Below are 19,491 nucleotides of genomic sequence, written 5' to 3'. Positions count from 1 at the left end.
TTAGAAGACGCCTTTGAACAAAGAATATGTCTTACTAAAATGGGTAGGGATGGCACATATTACAGTTAGATCTTAAGGACTTACCTTAAGACCCCTGAGTCCCTAAGTACTCACGGGTAATCATCACTACAAAACAGCTACATTATAACAACATGCTTACACTTACTCAAAACACAGTCCACTCTTCGCAGTCAATCCTGAGGGACAGTTTAGGAAAAAGCCACGGAAAGAAAACGTGCAGAAGTTTACCCTTATTTTTCCTGTTTTTTCCAGAGGAAATAGCCTATCTGACACTTAGCATCAGAAATGTTCTGTTATTCTTTGATGAGTAACAGTTTTCCAATTTTTGTTTTGAATAAAATGACATAGCTGAATTTTGCATTTCTGAGGATGAAAGTTAACCGTGATAGAGTCAGAAAAAGATGTAGATTTTCAAAAATCCATATACAGGTCCTTCCTTCTTGTAGTATTAGATCATTAGTACTAGTGATAGCAGCAAACCCTAAAATTAACCATGTGCACTGTGGGAAAAGAAATCAGTAACACTCTGTGTTGAATCACATGTAGTAAGCTGCTTTAACAATGATAGCAAAATTAATTGTAACAAAATAAGACTTCCTGTTGTTTATTAGATATTGTAAGAATGAAATGTACAGTATACAAAATTAATATCAAAAATGTTCACATGATTGATCTTAACACCACATTTTTCTTTGGATTAACTGCAGACAAACAGCTTTTTAAGAAGTTATGCTAAGATCTATTTTCTGCTATAGGATGTCAAGCGTATCACTACATGCTATCTACATTTTGAAAGCTACTGAATTTTTGCTAAATCTTGGTAGCAATTTGTTGGAAAAGAACAGAACAGCAACATTAGCTTAGAAGAGAAAAAAATTAGTTCACTACAACAAAATATTAATTGTTGAAGTTCATAAGCAAAATTGCTTTGGAAATTTCAAACCTTACAATTGTACATTTTTAATATCAAACACTTGCCATTACAAGTTACATTCTACTATACTGGTGACAAAGATTTTCAACTTTATTTTGCTTTTAGACAGATACATAATCCTGGTTTTCTTTTTTCTAATTGATTTCCTCACCTTTAAAATTAGTGTTAAACAAAGTTCATTCTCCTAAGGAAACAGTTGAAGTACGGTGCATTTTATAAGCTGAATGTTTTTGTTTAAGGTGTATCTACATAAAGGACTGTAAAATGGTCTTCATTTGTTAAATCTGTGTATTTTCAGTTTATGTCATATTGTTTAGGAGAAAGATAAAGTAACTACTAATGACTAATCTAGATAGCCTACAAACAGTCTATCTGTTCCATACATTACATGCTTGCAATAATACTTTTCACTACAATATAAAATACACTAGAAAAACTGAAATTAACAACCAGGGAATGTTACACACAGTTATCAGTATTGACAATGTTTCCCTGATTGGAAAAAAAAATAAATCTTTAATTGGATTTCTCATACATGCTCTACTTTACAAGAGGAATATGATTTAAACTGAGAATTCTTCTCATGTTGTCCAAACAATTTTTCTTAATAGACACTGAATGTATTTGCACAATTGCAATGCATTCAAAATAGCAAACTGCTGCCAGATAAACCTGTCAGTGCTTTAAAACAGGAATGGGTGCCTGACAAAGAGTGGGCCAGCCTTCCAGAACAAAACAGATGATGTTTTTTCTCTTGAGGTGTCTCTAATGTAAAACACTTCACCTTTTAAGTTGGCACACATCACAAGAACTCTTAAAACAATCCCTGTGAATGAACATGAAAGACAAATCACAATAAAAATGATGCAAAGCCATTCTTCAGAAATTTAGAAGAGTCCAAAAATGTTTTTACTCTTTTAACATTAAACTGGTAAAATTCAGTGGATTGGGTATTGCATTTTTAATAGATAAACTATTATAATTATCTTATGCTGGGAAGAGCTGGACTTGCTGTTTTCTTTCATGTTTTTTTTAAGACCATTGGCAAGAACAATCTGTAGGCTCTTGGATTGAATAGCTGACCCAGGTTGAATTACTGGTGCAATACAATTGCACAGTTCGTCTCTGTAGTCCTAGCTCCCTGCAGCATTTGCAGAATCTTGCATATGTGTTGATGTTATAGTTGTAAATGCTTGCAGATGGGCACTTTCCATCACATGAAACAATGTTCACCTGGTAACAAAGATGAAGAATAATCAGGAAATTGAAGCATCTAGGAAATAAAGTTAAGAGTTCTCAAGAAAGTCCAAAGACATTAGGCACCCAAATCCAATGGCAAAGCAATAAAAAATTTGGAGGTATTTCCTCTAGCCCCTTAGGAAGTCCCGCTATGTCCGAGTAATAAACTCAGAAGTACATTTCCCAGATAGGTCTCAATTTTTATCTTACTGAGATTAATGATGGCTTTCCTGTCAATTTTGGTAACAGATTTTGGCTATTAATGGACACAAAGAACACAAAGAAACAATTTCAGTTTTGAATTTTCATAGAATGGTTCGGGTTGGAAGAGACCTTAAAGATCATCTAGTTCCAACCCCCCTGCCATGGGCAGGGACACCTCCCCACTAGACCAGGCTGCTCAAAGCCTCATCCAGCCTGGCCTTGAAAAAGCTTTGAATTTTAAAGTATTTGTAACAACCTTGGCTTGAACATAGCACCAAATGTTCTGTCCACAACTCCCAACATTATTAATTTCAGTGATACACCGATGCAGTGTTGCTATACTGGTATCAGTAAGGAGGAATATAAAGAATCAATCCTTTGGAAAGCCAAGGGGAATTATTATGAGTCATACCAAAACTGTAATATGGACTGTAACTGAAACAGTCATACAAACTGATAATTTTTTTCAAGTTTAATAGTCAGGATTTGTGTTTCTGTTCAATGAGACACTGAGACTAAATTTCCTAGCTGCTCAACAGCTTGCTCTACAAAATGTACTCTCAGAGTCATTTTAGAGGTTACAGCTGTTTCCCTATACTCTTTTATTACAGCTTTTCCAGGCGCTCTTACACATCTCACACAAGACGTCTGTCTGCACCCTTGCTGCTGCTCACATTGCCCAGCAGGACATTGTTGGTGTCCTCCTACAATAAATCCTTCAGTAGACACACTGATAGTGCCTCATTCTTCCTACACATTTCACAGTGTGCTCATGCTGCTGTCTAAAAAAAGCCTACAGGACCCAGGATTCCTTTCTTCATGAAGTTGGCATTTAAAGACTTTCCCTGGACAGATGGAAAAATCAAGCACATCTGCAGCTATTTTAACTGTAGTAAATCACTGGCAAGATTCAGTTATAACAAAGTTAATTTGCATATAATAATTTTGCATTTTAGGGTGAACTGAGACCCTGGCTTTGCGCTAAATCATCATGCGCTTAAATGCTTATAAAAGCGGAAGTCACATTCCCCTTTTTCTTATTATTTGAGAGGACGATTGCTGAGAATGTAGGGTAACATTAAAACAGCTCTGAAACACAGAAACCTCTGTCTCAGAGAGAGATGTAGACAATAGCCTTGTGGAATTTGTGTTCCCTTTCTTCCTTCTTTTTATTTCTCATATTTTTCCCCCTTCTGTTAAAAGAAATTGTGATAGTTATTTACTTACTGGTGTGTTACTCCTGCAGTCATTCTTGCGGATAGTCATCCTAACAGTCACCTTTTTACAGAATTTTCCATCTTCCTTACCTGTAAAGTGGGCATTGATTGAAAAATATCAGCTCAAAATTCTAAACATTTTAGAGACAAGAACTTTCCTGAACATTTTATGGGATCAAGAGACACAAAGAAGAAAATACCCAATACATCACTGCACATACAAAACTTTGGCAAAGTTACATTAGCTATGCATTGTATTACTTTTCAAACTATTCCATTTCATGCATTAAAGTATCTGTCTCCCTATATCTTCAAAAACAATTATAAAAGGTTCATTCTTCGCTCAGAAGCCTTTTAAGACTAAGTCTACTGTCTTGCAAAAAATTTTGTAAAATTCATCAACCACTCTTGTGAGAAGGCTTGTTAATAATGTATAAAATGCATTTTCTATTAAATAACTGTAACAAACTTTAATAGCAGCAACTGTGTTCTTTTGGTATAAACAAAGCTTAAAATAAACACTTAACAGCAAAATCTGATTAAGAACAGGGCTTCATCGGGGCTTTACATTTCTGTGTGGTTTTATTACATAAGAAAAAGAACACCAGTGAACTAAATTTTTTATTTACATTTTCATTAGCATTATTTCCACAATTTTTGCCACAGAAGTACGTACAAAATATATGGATGAAAGAAAGATTAAAAAAAAATATGAAATTAAATGAGGAGTTAAGCTTAATTTAAGAAGGGAATCCTGAACATTTGAAAAAAGCAAAGAAGCTCAGTATAAAGTTCAGTTGTTAGAGATCAGAAAGCACGGTATCTTCTTACGATGATCCTTTCTGTGCTGAAGAAACCACATCACCTGGCAGATCTGTAAGAGAAATGAATAGTCCATTCCATTATTACAGCTTCTAGTTTCACAGTAGATTTCACACACCATGATGCAGTCTCACATGACTCTCTACTTACAGAGCTGCATTTTCTTTCAGACAAGAAATTCAAAGTTGTTGCCAAAAGGTGAACACTGTTAGTTACAGAAAAGCAAAGGCAATGAAAGACTGTTGCTTTGACCAATACCGAGCTGTGACAGAGGTTTATTACATCTTGATGTGCAATGTCTAGTCCCCTGCTTTAATCACTGTCAAACCAGGTGTTGTCAAAGAGAAGCATTTTTTGTGTTAGTTTTTCAGGGTTTCTTTTTTGGTTTTTTGTTTGTTTGTTTTTGTTTAATATATAAGTCTACTACTATTTCTAGACATAGCAGAGGTTTCTAGAATATGAAAGAAAGGACAGCAATGAATCTTCTTGGAAGCAAATAAAAATCTAGAATCAGAAATGGCTGGCTACTGCTTGACTATTATTAAATTATACTTGCATAGAGAAAAAGGAAATCGAGGTATGAAGAAAAAAAAATTTGTTTTTGAAAATAAAGAACTCACCATTATTTCATGTTTCTCATAGTCCTATTCATGTCCTTTCTTCTTTTACATTATACATGGTATGTAGGATGGAGAATTCAGTGCAGCTGTGGCTATGACTTCATCCAAGCTATAGTGAAAGTACGTATCTCAACGATATAAATATTTAATGTATTTCCATGCACGTACTTTAATGTCCAGTGGCTTTTAATGATCTCCACAACATAATATACTTTTCCATGAACAATCTTACAAAACATGTGATCATCATATACATGTTGTATTATAATGAGATTCTTTTTCACAGGCTGTATGGACAGAAATCATTGCTTGGTTTTTGGGTTGACTCATAACACTGTTGTCATTTAAAGTGATGTCAATATGAAAGAGTAATATAGATTTCAGCGTAGTACTTCTAGAGTCATGAGAGTAATTTAATGAAGGATGTATCACTCTGATGTACAAAATTACAGTCAACATCATTTCTCTTACAGAAATGTGGAGAGATGTTTTCACAAAATAAATGCCAAAATAATTGCATTCATACCATATTACAATTCAAAAAATTAACATACTCTATTTGAAAGAACAAATATAATCTCCAGTTTTCATGGAGAAAGCACAGGCTTACTGTTTTCAGTACACTGTCCTAACTACGTATGGGAAAGAAATGACCTGCTTCTACTGTATATGCCACAGGAAGCAAAACTATATGATACATCATCTGTGAAAATGTTGCTTACATAATAAGCTTTAGCAAGCAAAGCCATTAGTCTCTATGTTCTACAGCACTGTAAACATAATGGAATTAGCTTACATTTTTAAAAACAGCAATTTTACGCATGCAGCAAGCTAAAGACTATGCAAGTGCTTACTACCAACAGTACATTGTTGGCTAACAACAATGCACTGCCCACACAGTGCAAAATGAAAAACAAAACAAAGTCAAAATGTGAGCCACTCTGAACCATGAGCAGTTATACTACACTGCAGCTTTTGGCATAATTGGGTAACATGAGGCCTGATGCTCCTATCAGGGAGTACATTGTTGGAAATCAACAATGATGCTGTTTGGGTTGGTCCTACTTATTTCCAGTAAAATGTACCTGTGTTACAGCTAGCATAGGCTGTAGGAGTGACTGGGCTAACAGGGAATGGGAGGAGCATTGACACTGTAGAACCTGGTAAGAACATTACATATTGAACAGAGTACAAGTTACAGGGGATTCCCTATCAGTATGAAACATTCTGGAGTTATTAGACTTCAGCATATTTGAGAAAAGAAATCAACCTTAAAATGCCTGTATATTACAGGATCATAGAATGGCTGAGGTTGGAAGGGACCTCTTGAGGTCATCTGGTCCTACCTCCCTGCTCAAGCAGGGATCACTGTGTCAGCAGCTCAAGACCATGTCCAGCTATTACCTGCATAGCTAAGCCTAATGTGCCTAATGTTAAAACCAGGAAGAATGTGATCTACATTGGTATAACTAAGACAATCTGGTACCCTAAATTTAAGATGTCTTTTGGGGTTATAAGAAAGGAATAGTATAATTTCCTCTGAACAGTGTTTGTAAAAACTCCTTAGGTGTTGATGGAACTTCTAGGACTTAGTTTTCAAATACCACTTAAAACTAAATGCAAAAATCACAATGGTTTCTAATGGTAAAGTACTTCAAAAGAAAACAACAACCTGATAACCCTTCTCGTAAAACGTCTCACACAATTACAATTGATTAACTGCTCTCAAGCCAGATTTGTTCAGAACCAGAATGAACTACATGATTCATTGAGATACTATGTTGTTTATAAACAGGTGTGAAATCAAAACTGTATGAATGTACTTGTGAATGTATCTCAGAAGTCACTGGATTTTTCAAGGGTTTAATTTTACTTTCTGATGCATGCCCCAGATTAATAACTTACTTTTGTCTTAAATAATTAAGATTGTGGTTATAATCTTTCTCTAAGTATAGTAGCAAGATCTTCTGCATTGCTGAAAAGTAGCTTAATGGACTTTTAACAGTCTTAATAAATTGTTTGTTCAGAAGCTGGCTTATATGGCTGATAAGGCATTGAAGGGTAATGTCAGATATTCAAAAAATATTCTCAAAGAGCCTGTGGAGAATCGGCTACAGAACTAGGACAAACACAGGTCCATCAGTGTGAGAAAACATGAAAAGCTATTACCATTCCCTTACAGTGATTAACAGCATGAAAAAAGCAGGTAAATCTTCCACAGTTTCAATAACCTTTGCACTACAAAATGTAATACATGAGTAACACCGAAAGGTACCTCCCAGTTGGCCACACGTATCCCACTGCAGTAACTGTGCGCGTGGTACCATATCTGGTAGTCATGATCCCATCCCACCCAGCAGGAAACACCCGCACTATTCTCCAGCTCTCTCCCACGCTTTATCTCCTACTATCTTTAGCTTTTAGGTTGCTATTCCAGCCAGTTATGCAAATGAAGTCAGATTTTTGCACCTTTCTAAAGATAATCTGATACTGCCCCCTGTAAAAATCTCCTTTTCAATTGCTCAAAACATTGTCAACTACAAATATTTGAGCTTAGATTATTCATGTTAGGTATCTCCCTCAGGCTAAATTCTTCATGAAATCAGCTGAAATGTTTCAGCTATGTACCAGTATGCTAAGAAAAATGTACTTAGCTCTTGATTTACCTTAAGAATCAGCGTATTTGGAACCCATTCTGTAGAGAACTATTTTCTTTTTTCCCCCGAGAACCTTTATTAGCTTTCATAGATATCAAAACATATCTTGGTAATCAAGTAAGGGGGGATTTTTTAATTATAAGTTCTTTTAAAGTATATTGCCTGAAAGCTTCTGAACTATGTCTATAAACGGAACATAACACTATTACAATCAGTTAATTATTTGCAGCGTTAACTTACAAACTGCGTAGATCAATCTTCATATATACCAAATATGAAAATATGAATGTAGGTGAAGCATGTTTTAAGTGTTAAGTGTTCCAAGACACAGTACATTCTTTCTACTAAACACAGTAACTAGTTTTTTTGAAGAGTTTTATATGAGAACTACAAAATACTCAAGGTAGCAATTTTAGTGACTTGGCCAGCCACAATCACTATCAGTGGAGTAAACCCTTCAATGTTAAGCTGTTTTCTTCTGATTTAACTCTACTAGTTTTGTTGGCAAACTGGGAAAATCATAGCCTTTGAGATCAGTGAATCAAGCTTTCATGAAGGAGAGAATCAACCTTATTTCTAAGGTAACAACAAATCAGACAGACTTGTGAGGCAGGAAGTGTCATTAATCACTTACATGTTTTGCAGCATCCTTCTAAGAATGGTACGATATAGCCCCCAACCTGACCAAGAGAGAAATAAAGAGGAAAAAAATTGATTTTTTTTCTAATATATTCACATATATTTGTACTATTAGAAATATCTCCCAGATAAAACTCTGCAACATTATTCAGTCAAATGCAGCACTCTCGTCAATGGATGAATGTTTTACTGTAAATGATTTGACTATTCTAACACAAGTGAATATTAAGTGGTTGTCACTGAATGCTACTATAAATCACCAGCTATCAAAATGCCACATTTGGAGAGGGAATGACTGTGTTAAGTCTGACACCATCATCTGTTACTTAGAGTAAACCCCTGACTTCTTGTAGAGGCCATACGGACAATCACAAAAATTATTCTGAAATTAAAACAGGAAGAAATCTCATCTAAATGAGAAGTCAAACACTCCCCATAGTGGAGAGTCATGGCTATCTTCAGTGCTGTAGCATAAAGCACTTCCCAGAGTACTGCAGGAAGAACAGCTACAGCTTTTTAAAAAGCTCTCTCAGATAACCTTAAAGGAGTGTTCAATTTTTGATGTCCACCTCGGTATCTCAAGCCATGATGATCTACCTCTCTGCCTTAAGTTTAGTTTGCCTAGAACAGCAAAAGGCCTTTCCCCAGCTGTGTAACTGTGATTCTCTCTGAAGAACCAATCCAATGTTATCAGCCAGGAAGAACTACAGCCACCTGGTTCCTTTAGGAGTGTTCCCTGCTTGCATACCATCATTCATTAAGGAAAGTATCCTCCCATCCACATGGAAATGTAGAATTACAGAGAGCTATACAAGAGTGTTCCCTGCATACATTTCCTGGCACTTACTCATTTTGCAAATTCAATAGAGATTTTGCTTCTCCTGCAATATTATTCCACAAAAACTTAAAGTCTCACTGTAGAAGAGATTTTTCTGATATTCAGACAATCTTTCCTTTTCTTCAATGTTTTTCACCACTGTGATGCATCAAATTGCTATACACAGAAAATCATCTAGAAAGAAGTCCAACACAGAAAAGCATCCAAATTCAGACAGCTGTATAAGGACTAGTTTGACAAGCCTCTATTAAAAAAAATTCTGAGAATAAGAAGAGGTCTCTCCAGCAACTGGTGTCACACTAAATGTGTACAGTTAGAGCTTTTCACCTTCAAATGTCTGTGCAAAAACGCAGGCATTGCAAAAATTAAAATTTCTCCCTTCTTGAGGTAAAAACATCTTTTGTCAGTGTTAATCTTTTCATGCAAATATAACTCATTGCTGGAATGCAAACAATGTATTGAACACTGACTGACCTTCACACATTCAGTTTCATTAAAGGGTGGGCAGCCAACTGAAGAGGAAACCAGAACTGGTCCTATTGCCGTGTTAGTGCATTCGTATCTGATGCAGTTTGAAATCCAAACAGTACCAGGCTGTTAAAAATTGTGAAACAGAATCTTTACCCAGCAACTCAGAAAAAATGGTATTACAGTATTTATAATACAGTTCCATTGAATGTGATCTTGTCTGAATCAAAAGTGATACTTATAGCAAAATATAATTTAGACACATGTAAAAGTTCTGTTTAAATACAGAACTTAAAACTCCACTAAATATATATAACGTTAAGTAGGTTCTAAAATTGTCAAGTTGACAATGGTTCTCTGATATATCACAATCCTTTAATCACTGTGGACAGCTATATAACTGACTCTCCAAGAAACTAATGTTGTGTACATGCAAAACTGTTCCTAGAATTGGGCTATGTAAAGCTCTTCTTTGCACATTTTATATGGCAATGTGTGTACAGTATCTCATAGTTTTTTTATTTACTCCTAAATACTTTGAGGGAATAAGACATGTATAAACTTACCTTAAAATTAGAAATTGTGCCATTGCTGAAAGTGTGGAGGCAAGACAAGTTCTTACAGCTACCACAGCAAGTTGATAAATCTTTTGGAGGCTGATAGACTTGGTTCTGCCAAAATCAAATAGATTAGTCCTTGTATGAGACCACCTTGCAGCTTGACATTTTGCTGCTGTAATGGGCAGATTTTTTTCAGGTATCTGATTTTAGGGTTCATTTTTAAATAACTTTCAAAATCAGATAGCTTACTTTTGTGCACAGTGTACATTCATGAAGCTTTTATAAAATATCTTTGATCTTAATCGAAGTAAATGGGAAGAAGTTCCAACTCAGAGAATGCAGTGGCCTTTCTCCCATTTTCAAATATTAAGTCTGACAGCTTACTTGAAGAACCACTGAAATTTTGACTCTTTACACATTAGGCATCAAGTACGTACATAATTAGAAAAAGTAATCTATATAATATTCCCATGGTAATGTATTATACTTTCTAAAAAGACATGGTATCATGTGCTTATTTTATAAAGCTGTTTTCGCCACATTTAGAATTTTTCTTCTATTTATAATTATTCTCTTCCCAATTCTTATTGAGCTAATGTCTTCCAGGAATTTGTACCACTTTGTGCATAATGCAGTTATACAGGAATGCAAGGTGGCAGAACACTATATACATTAGTTTGTATAAGATTTACACAGGGGAGAAAACAGTGAACAGAGTGAGACTTTTATAAACTTCTATCAGCACACCATTAGTGGGAGATCTCATAGTTACTCTTTCCATCTTGCTCCTATGACTGTAATCTACTGAATAAAACCCAACAAAATGTAATTAAGACCACCAGTCACAATATACATGTCCAAATTCTGAACTTCTTACAGCTTTGCACTTGACAGCACAGTCTATTGAAGATGTGTTTATTTGGTAGTATTTAGTGGAGGGATCAATCACATTTGTACAATAAGAAATATGGCAAATGCCATCTGCATTGTGTTCCACGATTGTCTGTCCAGGAAGCAGCACACCTCTCTCATTACTCAGGCAAACTTTGTCTCTCACTACAAGAAAATGCAAAAATAAACAGCATGCTCAGGACAATCGAAAGCTTGGCATCAAAACTCTGTTAAAAAAATGTTTCAAACAGTAAAAACGAAATGGAAAAAGCTATTCTACCTCTTTAAGAATTATGGGTCAGATTTTCAAACATACTGTTAATACTGGTCTAATGCTTCATTACAATCACCAAATTATTTCAAATATAACCATGCATGAAATATAAATAAATATATAATATTCTATTAGCTGCACCACCAAAATAACAGTAGATGCTTCTTCAACTGATTTGTTTTATAAGTCTACTTCAGGATAAGAAAAGTACCTGAGAAATGTCTTTCTCCCCACTGATTATTGAGGGTACAGAAGATAATTAGCTCAAAAGTATACATCTTTATTGTAGAAATCTAGGCAAGAGCAATCCTAACTCTATCGGTCAACTAGGTGCCCCACAGAAATTTTTTTGTGAGTTTTTGCAGACACTATTGGGCATGCTTTAAGATGAATTTGCATGGTGCTGAATGCTATCCTTGATCTTGTAAAGCACATACGCACGTCTACAACTCCCGAGTAGTCTCATAATGGGTTAGCTGGACTTTTCTTTATGTGGACATTGGGTCTGTGTTTGGAGTCCTTACTTCAGCTCAGCAAAATGCAGGCTACTTAGTCAACACCACCCAACTTTCCCAAAACTCTATCTGCTATTTGCGGCACAGACCTCCCGCTGCAGGAACTAACAGAATATAAGGACAAGCCATAATCAATCAAATATTTAGCGATGGGTCCTATTTTCTTGCTTTTTCTTACACTATTTGTGAATTATGTCAGTGAGTTCTTTCCTCCTCAGCACCATGTTCAGAGTGAACACCCAGTTTATCATTCCTAATTTACCTTAGCACTTGAAAGGGTATTTCTTTGAATTAAATTCTTTTCTGACTTACCACATTTGTATTTAACACAGTTACAGATATTTTCTGTACTGTTCTGAAACTGTTCATCTATCTGAAGTTTCTGCCCCTAAGTGTATAAAAGCAGGAAAAAAAAAAAGTGAAACGACATTTTTTTCTTATCTGTATCATCTTTTTCTTTTAAATACCTTTCCTTCAGGATTTGAGTAGCAGTATCTCTTGCCCGTAGAAACCTATTTTGAATACACTTTCATCACCCACAGGACATTTCATTAAGTAACGATAACTGAATGGAAATTTTTTTTACAACTGAAAAAACAGGAATGGTTGTTGGTGTCAGTACAGCAGACATTTAAGACAGAAAAGACGAAGGCAAGCCAACAACGAAATGCAATGGCTTGCTTTTGAACAGAAATCTCCACACAGTGTGGAGCGTATTCTTTCATGGAATAACTTAATGGATATAAATAGTGTTACAATAGCACAGATGTACTTTTTAATTTTGCCTTTTATTATTTATATGTATGCATATTAAGATTTTTCTTTTCTGCAAGTCCTGATTCCTTACGCCCAAGTTTTTTCAGCTATGAAATTAAAGCAATAACAACAACCTCACTTACAAAGCATTTTGAATTCCCTCTATAAAAAAAGAAGCATACTATTTCCGATTCCTTCAGGACTCCAAATTATAATTTTTATAAATTATTCCCATCGCAGTATTATTTTCTGGATAAAATAATGATAAGAAAAAATCAAAGCATTCCCAGTACCGACTGAGAACCTAACATAGCAACGCTAACAGGCATTTTTGTAACGTAGAACAAGTCACAATGAAATACAAAGTTCTGCTTATTCAGCAGTTGGAGTGGATGATATATATTAACATATTCACTATAACAAATAATATTTACAAAAAAAAGATGCTTTAAAGCATTAAGTTCTGACACTTTAAAAACAAAGTATCATCCTCGGGTGCATGAAAGGAGTTCCACTCTACAAATACTTTATGGCAGTATACGGCCATAAAAACTCAAGAAATATCAATGCTATACAGCCATTTTATTCTGCAAGACATTTAAACTTAACTGTCTCCTTAAAAATGGTTATATGTTCTTGTAAAGCAATTTAAAAAAACAGACAGTGACATGGCATTTCATATTTCACTGATAAAACGATTAGTGAGATACTGATAAATAGATTTATTAATAAATTAATAAAAGAATACTGACAAGGAAGATGAATTTCATACCAGTTTGCACTGAGGTTTGGGGATTGTTTCGCATGCGCATTCTAAAACAAAATACGATAACAGAAGCAAGAGTTGAGAAAGTTATAGGCCATTTGCTTAAAACAGAGCATCAGTGAGAACAGAAATTCCAGATTTACAAGTCATCACTGAAGAAGTTCTGCTGGTTTTTGAAACATACCCATGTGGCGAGGCCAGAATTATGTTTGATTTCTATTCCATCCTGATAGCTAATACCAGCTTCTATGACCACCTTTGCTTATTACAACAATTTACAGCTTTGTATCAACTGCAGTTCACCTGAATACGTTAAAAAAAAAAAGATGATCATACTAGCTGCTAGCCTCTTTGCAGTGATGACAATCATTACAATCAATATAAAGCAATAGGCACTTGTGTTCAAGGCAAAGAAATGTATTATATACTACTGTCTTTGTAAACTGGCAAACTCCTGACCTGTGAATCTAACCTGTTTTTTTTAAGCCATAAATAATTTACTAACTTTTACAAAATTTTCAAGATAAGCCACCCAGTTTGAACAGGCAAATTCTATAGTATACTATCACCCTTGTGAAGCAAGAAAGAACAACAGGCAGATTACCAAATTCTGTACCATGAGATGACTTTTCTATATTGTTTGTTCATGAACAGATCACAATGGTATAGCTGACTGAAATCAGACTTAAACGCAAGAGCCCAAGTCTCTTGTCTGTGTCTTACTGTCTAAACTAAAAAAAAATTAATCATTTTACCACATCTCCGAAAGGGGCAGCACTTCTCTGGGCTCCATACTTCCACCAAAGACATGCCTAGCATACATTTGAATTCAGGACAACGATGTATTTCACAAACTAAAATTAAAGAAAATAAAGTCCAATAAACTGTCATATTTTGATGAACAGAAATATGAATCAAGAGATAGTAAATTACTCATACTAAATACCTTTAAAAAATATCTCACTTGAAAAGACTAATAATCGAAATTTAATTGTTAGCCATCGGGTAATAGTAGTGTGGAGTACAATACTCTAGGCAAATATTTAAAACAGATTTAGATCTCCAGAATTTGGGGCCTGAAATTACTCATTTGTCTCCATGACACAGATATTCAGTTAATGCTTTAGGCACATCAAGCTTTAAAAGTAAAGATTATTTGTTCAGGACTACAGATGATAGCTTGCTTATATACACAAGCAGAGGTGTATCTCTAATCCACCATTTTTGGCACTGAACATCCACACATTGACATCCACAATTTAACATGTTCTCTATTACTTAAAATATCTAAATCAAGTCAGACTTACTACACTGGTATGTAGGGCAACACCTCTCTGTAGTATTGCCATCCACAATAAGAACTTCTCCTTCTTGACATTTGGGTATTTGATCAGAGCAAGCCCCGCATGCTGAAGAAAACAATTATTTAAATAAAAAAAATAAGAAGGACTTTTACTACTGCCTAAGAAACACGCCCATAAGTTTGTCACAGATGCATGTGAAAGTGAACAGAAACACTCCACGTTCACTCCTTATAGTCCCTATAAAAGAGGCTAATTTTCAGTGTAATTGGCTTTTTCTTTATCCCCTGCTATAAAGAATGAATGCATTGTGAGTCAGATCACAACAAACAGGATTTTCTCTCCTTTTCTGTTATGAAAAATCTTGCTAGATTTTCTCTCCTACAAAGTCACCCCGTTTTTAGGAATGCTCCTCTGCCCAAATTATAGGATCTTTGAGACCCAATAAAGGGCATCTCCTGTGATCCCAGTGTTATCCTCCCACTTGAACACATATGAAAACCACAGTAGGTACTTTTCGATATGTAGAGTGCAAAGACTCATTATATCAAAAAAGACAGATGGATCCTGTATGGACAGTGAGAAGAGCCAAACACACAACATCACTATCACATGATCAAAGCAATGCCCTGATTACTGGCTATAAATACAGAACTGTGATTAAATTCTCTATTAATGCTCAAATTTTTGCACATGGAAGAGCTAATCAAAATGACTCAGCCTTTATTCGTAGATATCTATGTGCAAAAATAGAGTAAATTCGATAAGATCTCATTATCATATTATTATCATACAGAAAATAACTGCATGGTAACATCAGAACTCCTATGATGATGCCAAAAATGAATTTTTTTTATTGAATTAAGTTATTAAAGGCCAAACCCCAAATGAACTGAACACATTTGCATAATACTCTGATAGAGAATATTTACCATTGATGGGCCACAGCTGATACAGCAGGATATAGGGAGAAAGATCATATTTAACTTCAGTCTTTTCAGATAAAAATATTCATGCAGCTAGTCCATACAGTGTACATGGACAGTCTCTCAAAAGCCCTCAACTCCCTCCATCCATGGATTCCACCACCACTCCTCTACATGACCCAAGAACACTACTCAGTTGCACAAAGCTGTTTTGTGACTCTTGATGGTTGTTGCCATTTCTTATGTTTTGTAAACTTAATGCCCATTTTTTTAACCACCTTCAAGCTTCGTTATGTTGGGAGAGCTAAAGGAAGTAGAAGGAGCCTCAATTGGCAAAATAATAGTAGACATCTTTGCATATGCAAAAACACTTATAGTCTGAACGAGCCAAGATATGTACCACATATATAGGAAATGCAACAGGTACTCTCCACCCGAGCAGCAATTAGCGTTTGATCATCTTGACAGCTTGGCATCTGCTCCATTCGTTCACATTTTGCTGGATCACACTCTGAAAAAGTGCAACAGATGTATTTATACGAAGTATAGCATTCGTCCTTATGCTACATCCCTAAGAAATGGCAGTGCAGAGCAGAGAAATGCTATAAGATACTTTAGAAAAACTTTTACCTTTTATGCAAGAGAGCAAAGACACATTCTTGCCTGATTGTCTGATCGTTAAATAAGAGATTCCATCATTTTATCTGCTCAAATTGAGACACAGACCAACCCTGAGCTTTTAGATTAAAGAGAATTTTCTAAATGGCCATACCAACAATGATGTCTACACTAACTACCTTTTGCTTCTAAGGTGATCTATTTAGTTTAGTGAATGTCTTTTACAGGGCGAACTTTTTTACCTTTTCAAAAGAAACCTACCGCAAACATAGTTGGGACAACAGGATTCTTCACTGTAGTAAGTGACCAGCTTTTCCAAGCCATTACACTCAGGGATTAGGGGTTCACAGAGGCTCTCATTACAAACTGTTACATAAAGGAAAAAAAAAAACCCTTCTAAACTATCTTATGCATTTATAATCAAGTAGAGCAGTGGCAAGCAGCATTTGCAGTTTGATACCCCAAATCTCAAAATAAGAACATGCATATGAAAACCACAACAAACTAGCAAAAAATCATGAGGTAATATTCATAAGTGTCTGGCATTTGCAATATTCTCCATGGAGGTAAAGTTAAATTAGAGCTGTGTCCTTGCGAGAGTTAAATAATAATTTAAAAAAAAAATTCCTATTCTTGTATAAAACTTACTGCAACATTACCCCAGGTGGTGAAAACATGAAAACTGTTTGCAATTTCTTTTTGAAGATGGACTTTCTAAGCTAACTAAGGATTGGAAAAAAACACAAACCAAACCAAAAAAGCTTTCATAGCCATTTTTTACTGCTTACTTTGTAAATTAGATAAACAAAGATCTGATCTTTTTTTTCTTGGAATTAGTTATATCATTTGTTTGTATTTAGATATTAAAAATAAATCAGTAGCATGTATAGCTGAGAGAAACACAATTCATATCCAAATTCACACAGTGCTATTTCAGTCCTTATAAGCCTTATCCCCTCCCTTTACCTCTTCCCCAAAACCTACTGGATGCTAAGCCAAATAGTACAAAGTTTTTAGTTTTCTGCATAATCTGTAAATTCAAACCAAAGTAATTTTCATTCACTTCAAAGCTAGGATGTGTGACAGGAAAACAAACCACAGCGAAAGGATATCTGCATATTCCAGTGGGCAGTATTCATAATCATTAAGGAATACTTACTACAGATCTTCTGAGGACAACATGTCTGATCACCCGGAATAAGCAAGGCCACTTCTCCAAATCGCTGACAGTCTAAATTGTGGATATCTGAACAATTGTACTCCACTGGAATAATGGTCTCACTGTCAACACATTTTTGCATACAGCATCCGCTCAAAGAAGTTTTCCAGATCTCACCTACTGCATGAGGCGCTCCTGAACTGTCTGTACAAGCTAGACAAGGACAACAGAAAACGGAAGTAATTCCTTTTTACTTCAAATTTCGACCACCATTTTCTTCCACAGCGGGCATGGATCTATGAAGTGTAAAAATCACAGTTTTAAAGGCATCACCTATCCCCATCACCCCACAAAAAAGTGAAAGAGGAGACAGTCTGAGACTGAGTTTGTATGGGAAAGCAGGACACAACACTCTCCAGAGGATCAGGGCCTCCACTTTGTTTTGCGTCTCTCCTGCAAGGCTAGTCACTTAAAATCCCAAAGCAATCTTTGTTTTTAAAGCAGTAATCTAAAAAGAAGTTACTTTTGTATTTCACTCACAGCAAAACTATTATTAATTTACAGTGCTTTATGTAATCTGATTTATAATAAGTTACATCTTTAAGGTTTGTGTTGTTAGTGTTAAGTATTGGTCCATAATTTGGTGTTCTCAGGCAGAATTGTGATGAAAATAAATATCAATGCTGGCAGAAAGAACATAGCACTTATACATGTACTATTCAAAATATGTAATTAACTGTTGCTGCGTGTCTTTTGAATGCCTTTTAGTATCAATAGGTTGGACCCTTGGCAAAGGGCTAGGTGAAAAGGAGGCCAAGACTACCATACTTAGAATACTGGAATGCATAAACATAATCAAAACCTTCCATTTTGAAGAGCATCCTCCAGCTGAGAGAAGGTGAGCAAAACTGTATGTCACAAGGGCACTCCCTGCTTGCTCACCTGTACAATTAATGTTTACTGAATATCTACAGTCCTCAACTAAATGACATATGCAGGACCCACACAACATCTGGCCAGAACTTGACTTATTACTAATCTGACCACCAACTTGCAGATAATAAAGAAGAAAATCACATCCAAATATACCACATTTTTCTTCAGGAATACAGACAGCAGTGTGAGCTCGGTGAAGGATGGTCCCTCCAGCACAGACGCAGCCTTCTGTCAACACTGAGCAGGAGTCTGGGTCCACAGAAGCAACTTCGTTATTCTGACAACTATCTGCAACCTCACAGGCAGCTATACAAGCCTGATAGGAGAAGTTTTCAGAGCAGGGGAAGGCTAGGAAGGAAATAAACAAATCACTCATTCTGAAGTTGTAATCACATGAGGTAGTACCTAAGAGAAGACATTGTTGTCATCTTGTCAGCTTCCTGTGCTTGCCAATTCAGTAGGGTCTACCAACCTAAAACACCAATACAGACCAGTTACCTGCTACATGACAAACTGAAACAAAAGGAAGGTGTAAGTACTTTTACTTGTCTTCTTGTAGTGACATCTTCATCAGGGTTCATCTCTACTGCATTTTGGCTGTAGAGATATCAAACCATGCAACAGTGTCAACACGAAGTAATTTAAACTTCAAAAACATTTTCAAGTACTACACTGATCAATTATACAGTGTTCTGAATCATTCTGAATACTTTGCAGTAGTTGAAGAAAATGCAGTGATTACTAAAGGGCAAAGCTCTGTCAATTACAAAAATAGATATGTAAAGCATACAGCATTGTTTTACATGGAATAATAAAGCATGGGATGAATTCATTGCTATACTTAATAGATAACCACATTAATCACTTGTGCATGTACATGTTATTTTTAAGTCAAAAACCACAGTTAAATTTAACATTCTTTATACCAATAATGTGAATTCATTGGCATGTTACAGGTGCATGCAGGAACAGACCAAAAAAACCTCTCATTTTGGTTTAACTTTTGCTGTTGAAAACTTCACATGATCTTTCATTGGTCCAAAAGAGTGATTAAAGCTGCATAAATATGGCAAACACAGAATGACTACAAATGCCAAGCGTTGTTCTGTGAACTACCGAAATACATGATC

General features: G+C 35.5%; 1 protein-coding gene across 1 annotated transcript in view; it reads right to left on the bottom strand.

Moving 5' to 3' along the window:
* Positions 1 to 693: 693 nt before the first annotated feature.
* OTOG (otogelin) overlaps positions 694 to 19,491 on the bottom strand; it is a 106,037-nt gene continuing 87,239 nt past the window's right edge. Inside the window, exons 43-56 of the mRNA XM_063333791.1 lie at positions 18,515 to 18,709; positions 17,426 to 17,638; positions 16,528 to 16,632; positions 16,049 to 16,159; positions 14,729 to 14,830; positions 14,177 to 14,275; positions 13,428 to 13,468; positions 12,212 to 12,287; positions 11,097 to 11,275; positions 10,226 to 10,330; positions 9,666 to 9,785; positions 8,349 to 8,394; positions 3,626 to 3,705; positions 694 to 2,188 (exon numbers count right to left, since the gene is read on the bottom strand). Coding sequence (XP_063189861.1) covers positions 1,988 to 2,188; positions 3,626 to 3,705; positions 8,349 to 8,394; positions 9,666 to 9,785; positions 10,226 to 10,330; positions 11,097 to 11,275; positions 12,212 to 12,287; positions 13,428 to 13,468; positions 14,177 to 14,275; positions 14,729 to 14,830; positions 16,049 to 16,159; positions 16,528 to 16,632; positions 17,426 to 17,638; positions 18,515 to 18,709 — 1,673 coding nt within the window. The 3' untranslated portion in view covers positions 694 to 1,987. The remainder of the gene's footprint in view (positions 2,189 to 3,625; positions 3,706 to 8,348; positions 8,395 to 9,665; positions 9,786 to 10,225; positions 10,331 to 11,096; positions 11,276 to 12,211; positions 12,288 to 13,427; positions 13,469 to 14,176; positions 14,276 to 14,728; positions 14,831 to 16,048; positions 16,160 to 16,527; positions 16,633 to 17,425; positions 17,639 to 18,514; positions 18,710 to 19,491) is intronic.

This window comes from Chroicocephalus ridibundus, chromosome 4 (assembly GCF_963924245.1).
Source record: "Chroicocephalus ridibundus chromosome 4, bChrRid1.1, whole genome shotgun sequence".
Classification (NCBI taxonomy): domain Eukaryota; kingdom Metazoa; phylum Chordata; class Aves; order Charadriiformes; family Laridae; genus Chroicocephalus; species Chroicocephalus ridibundus.
Note: the sequence above shows the minus strand (reverse complement) of the source record. Positions and strands in the feature narration are given on the sequence as shown.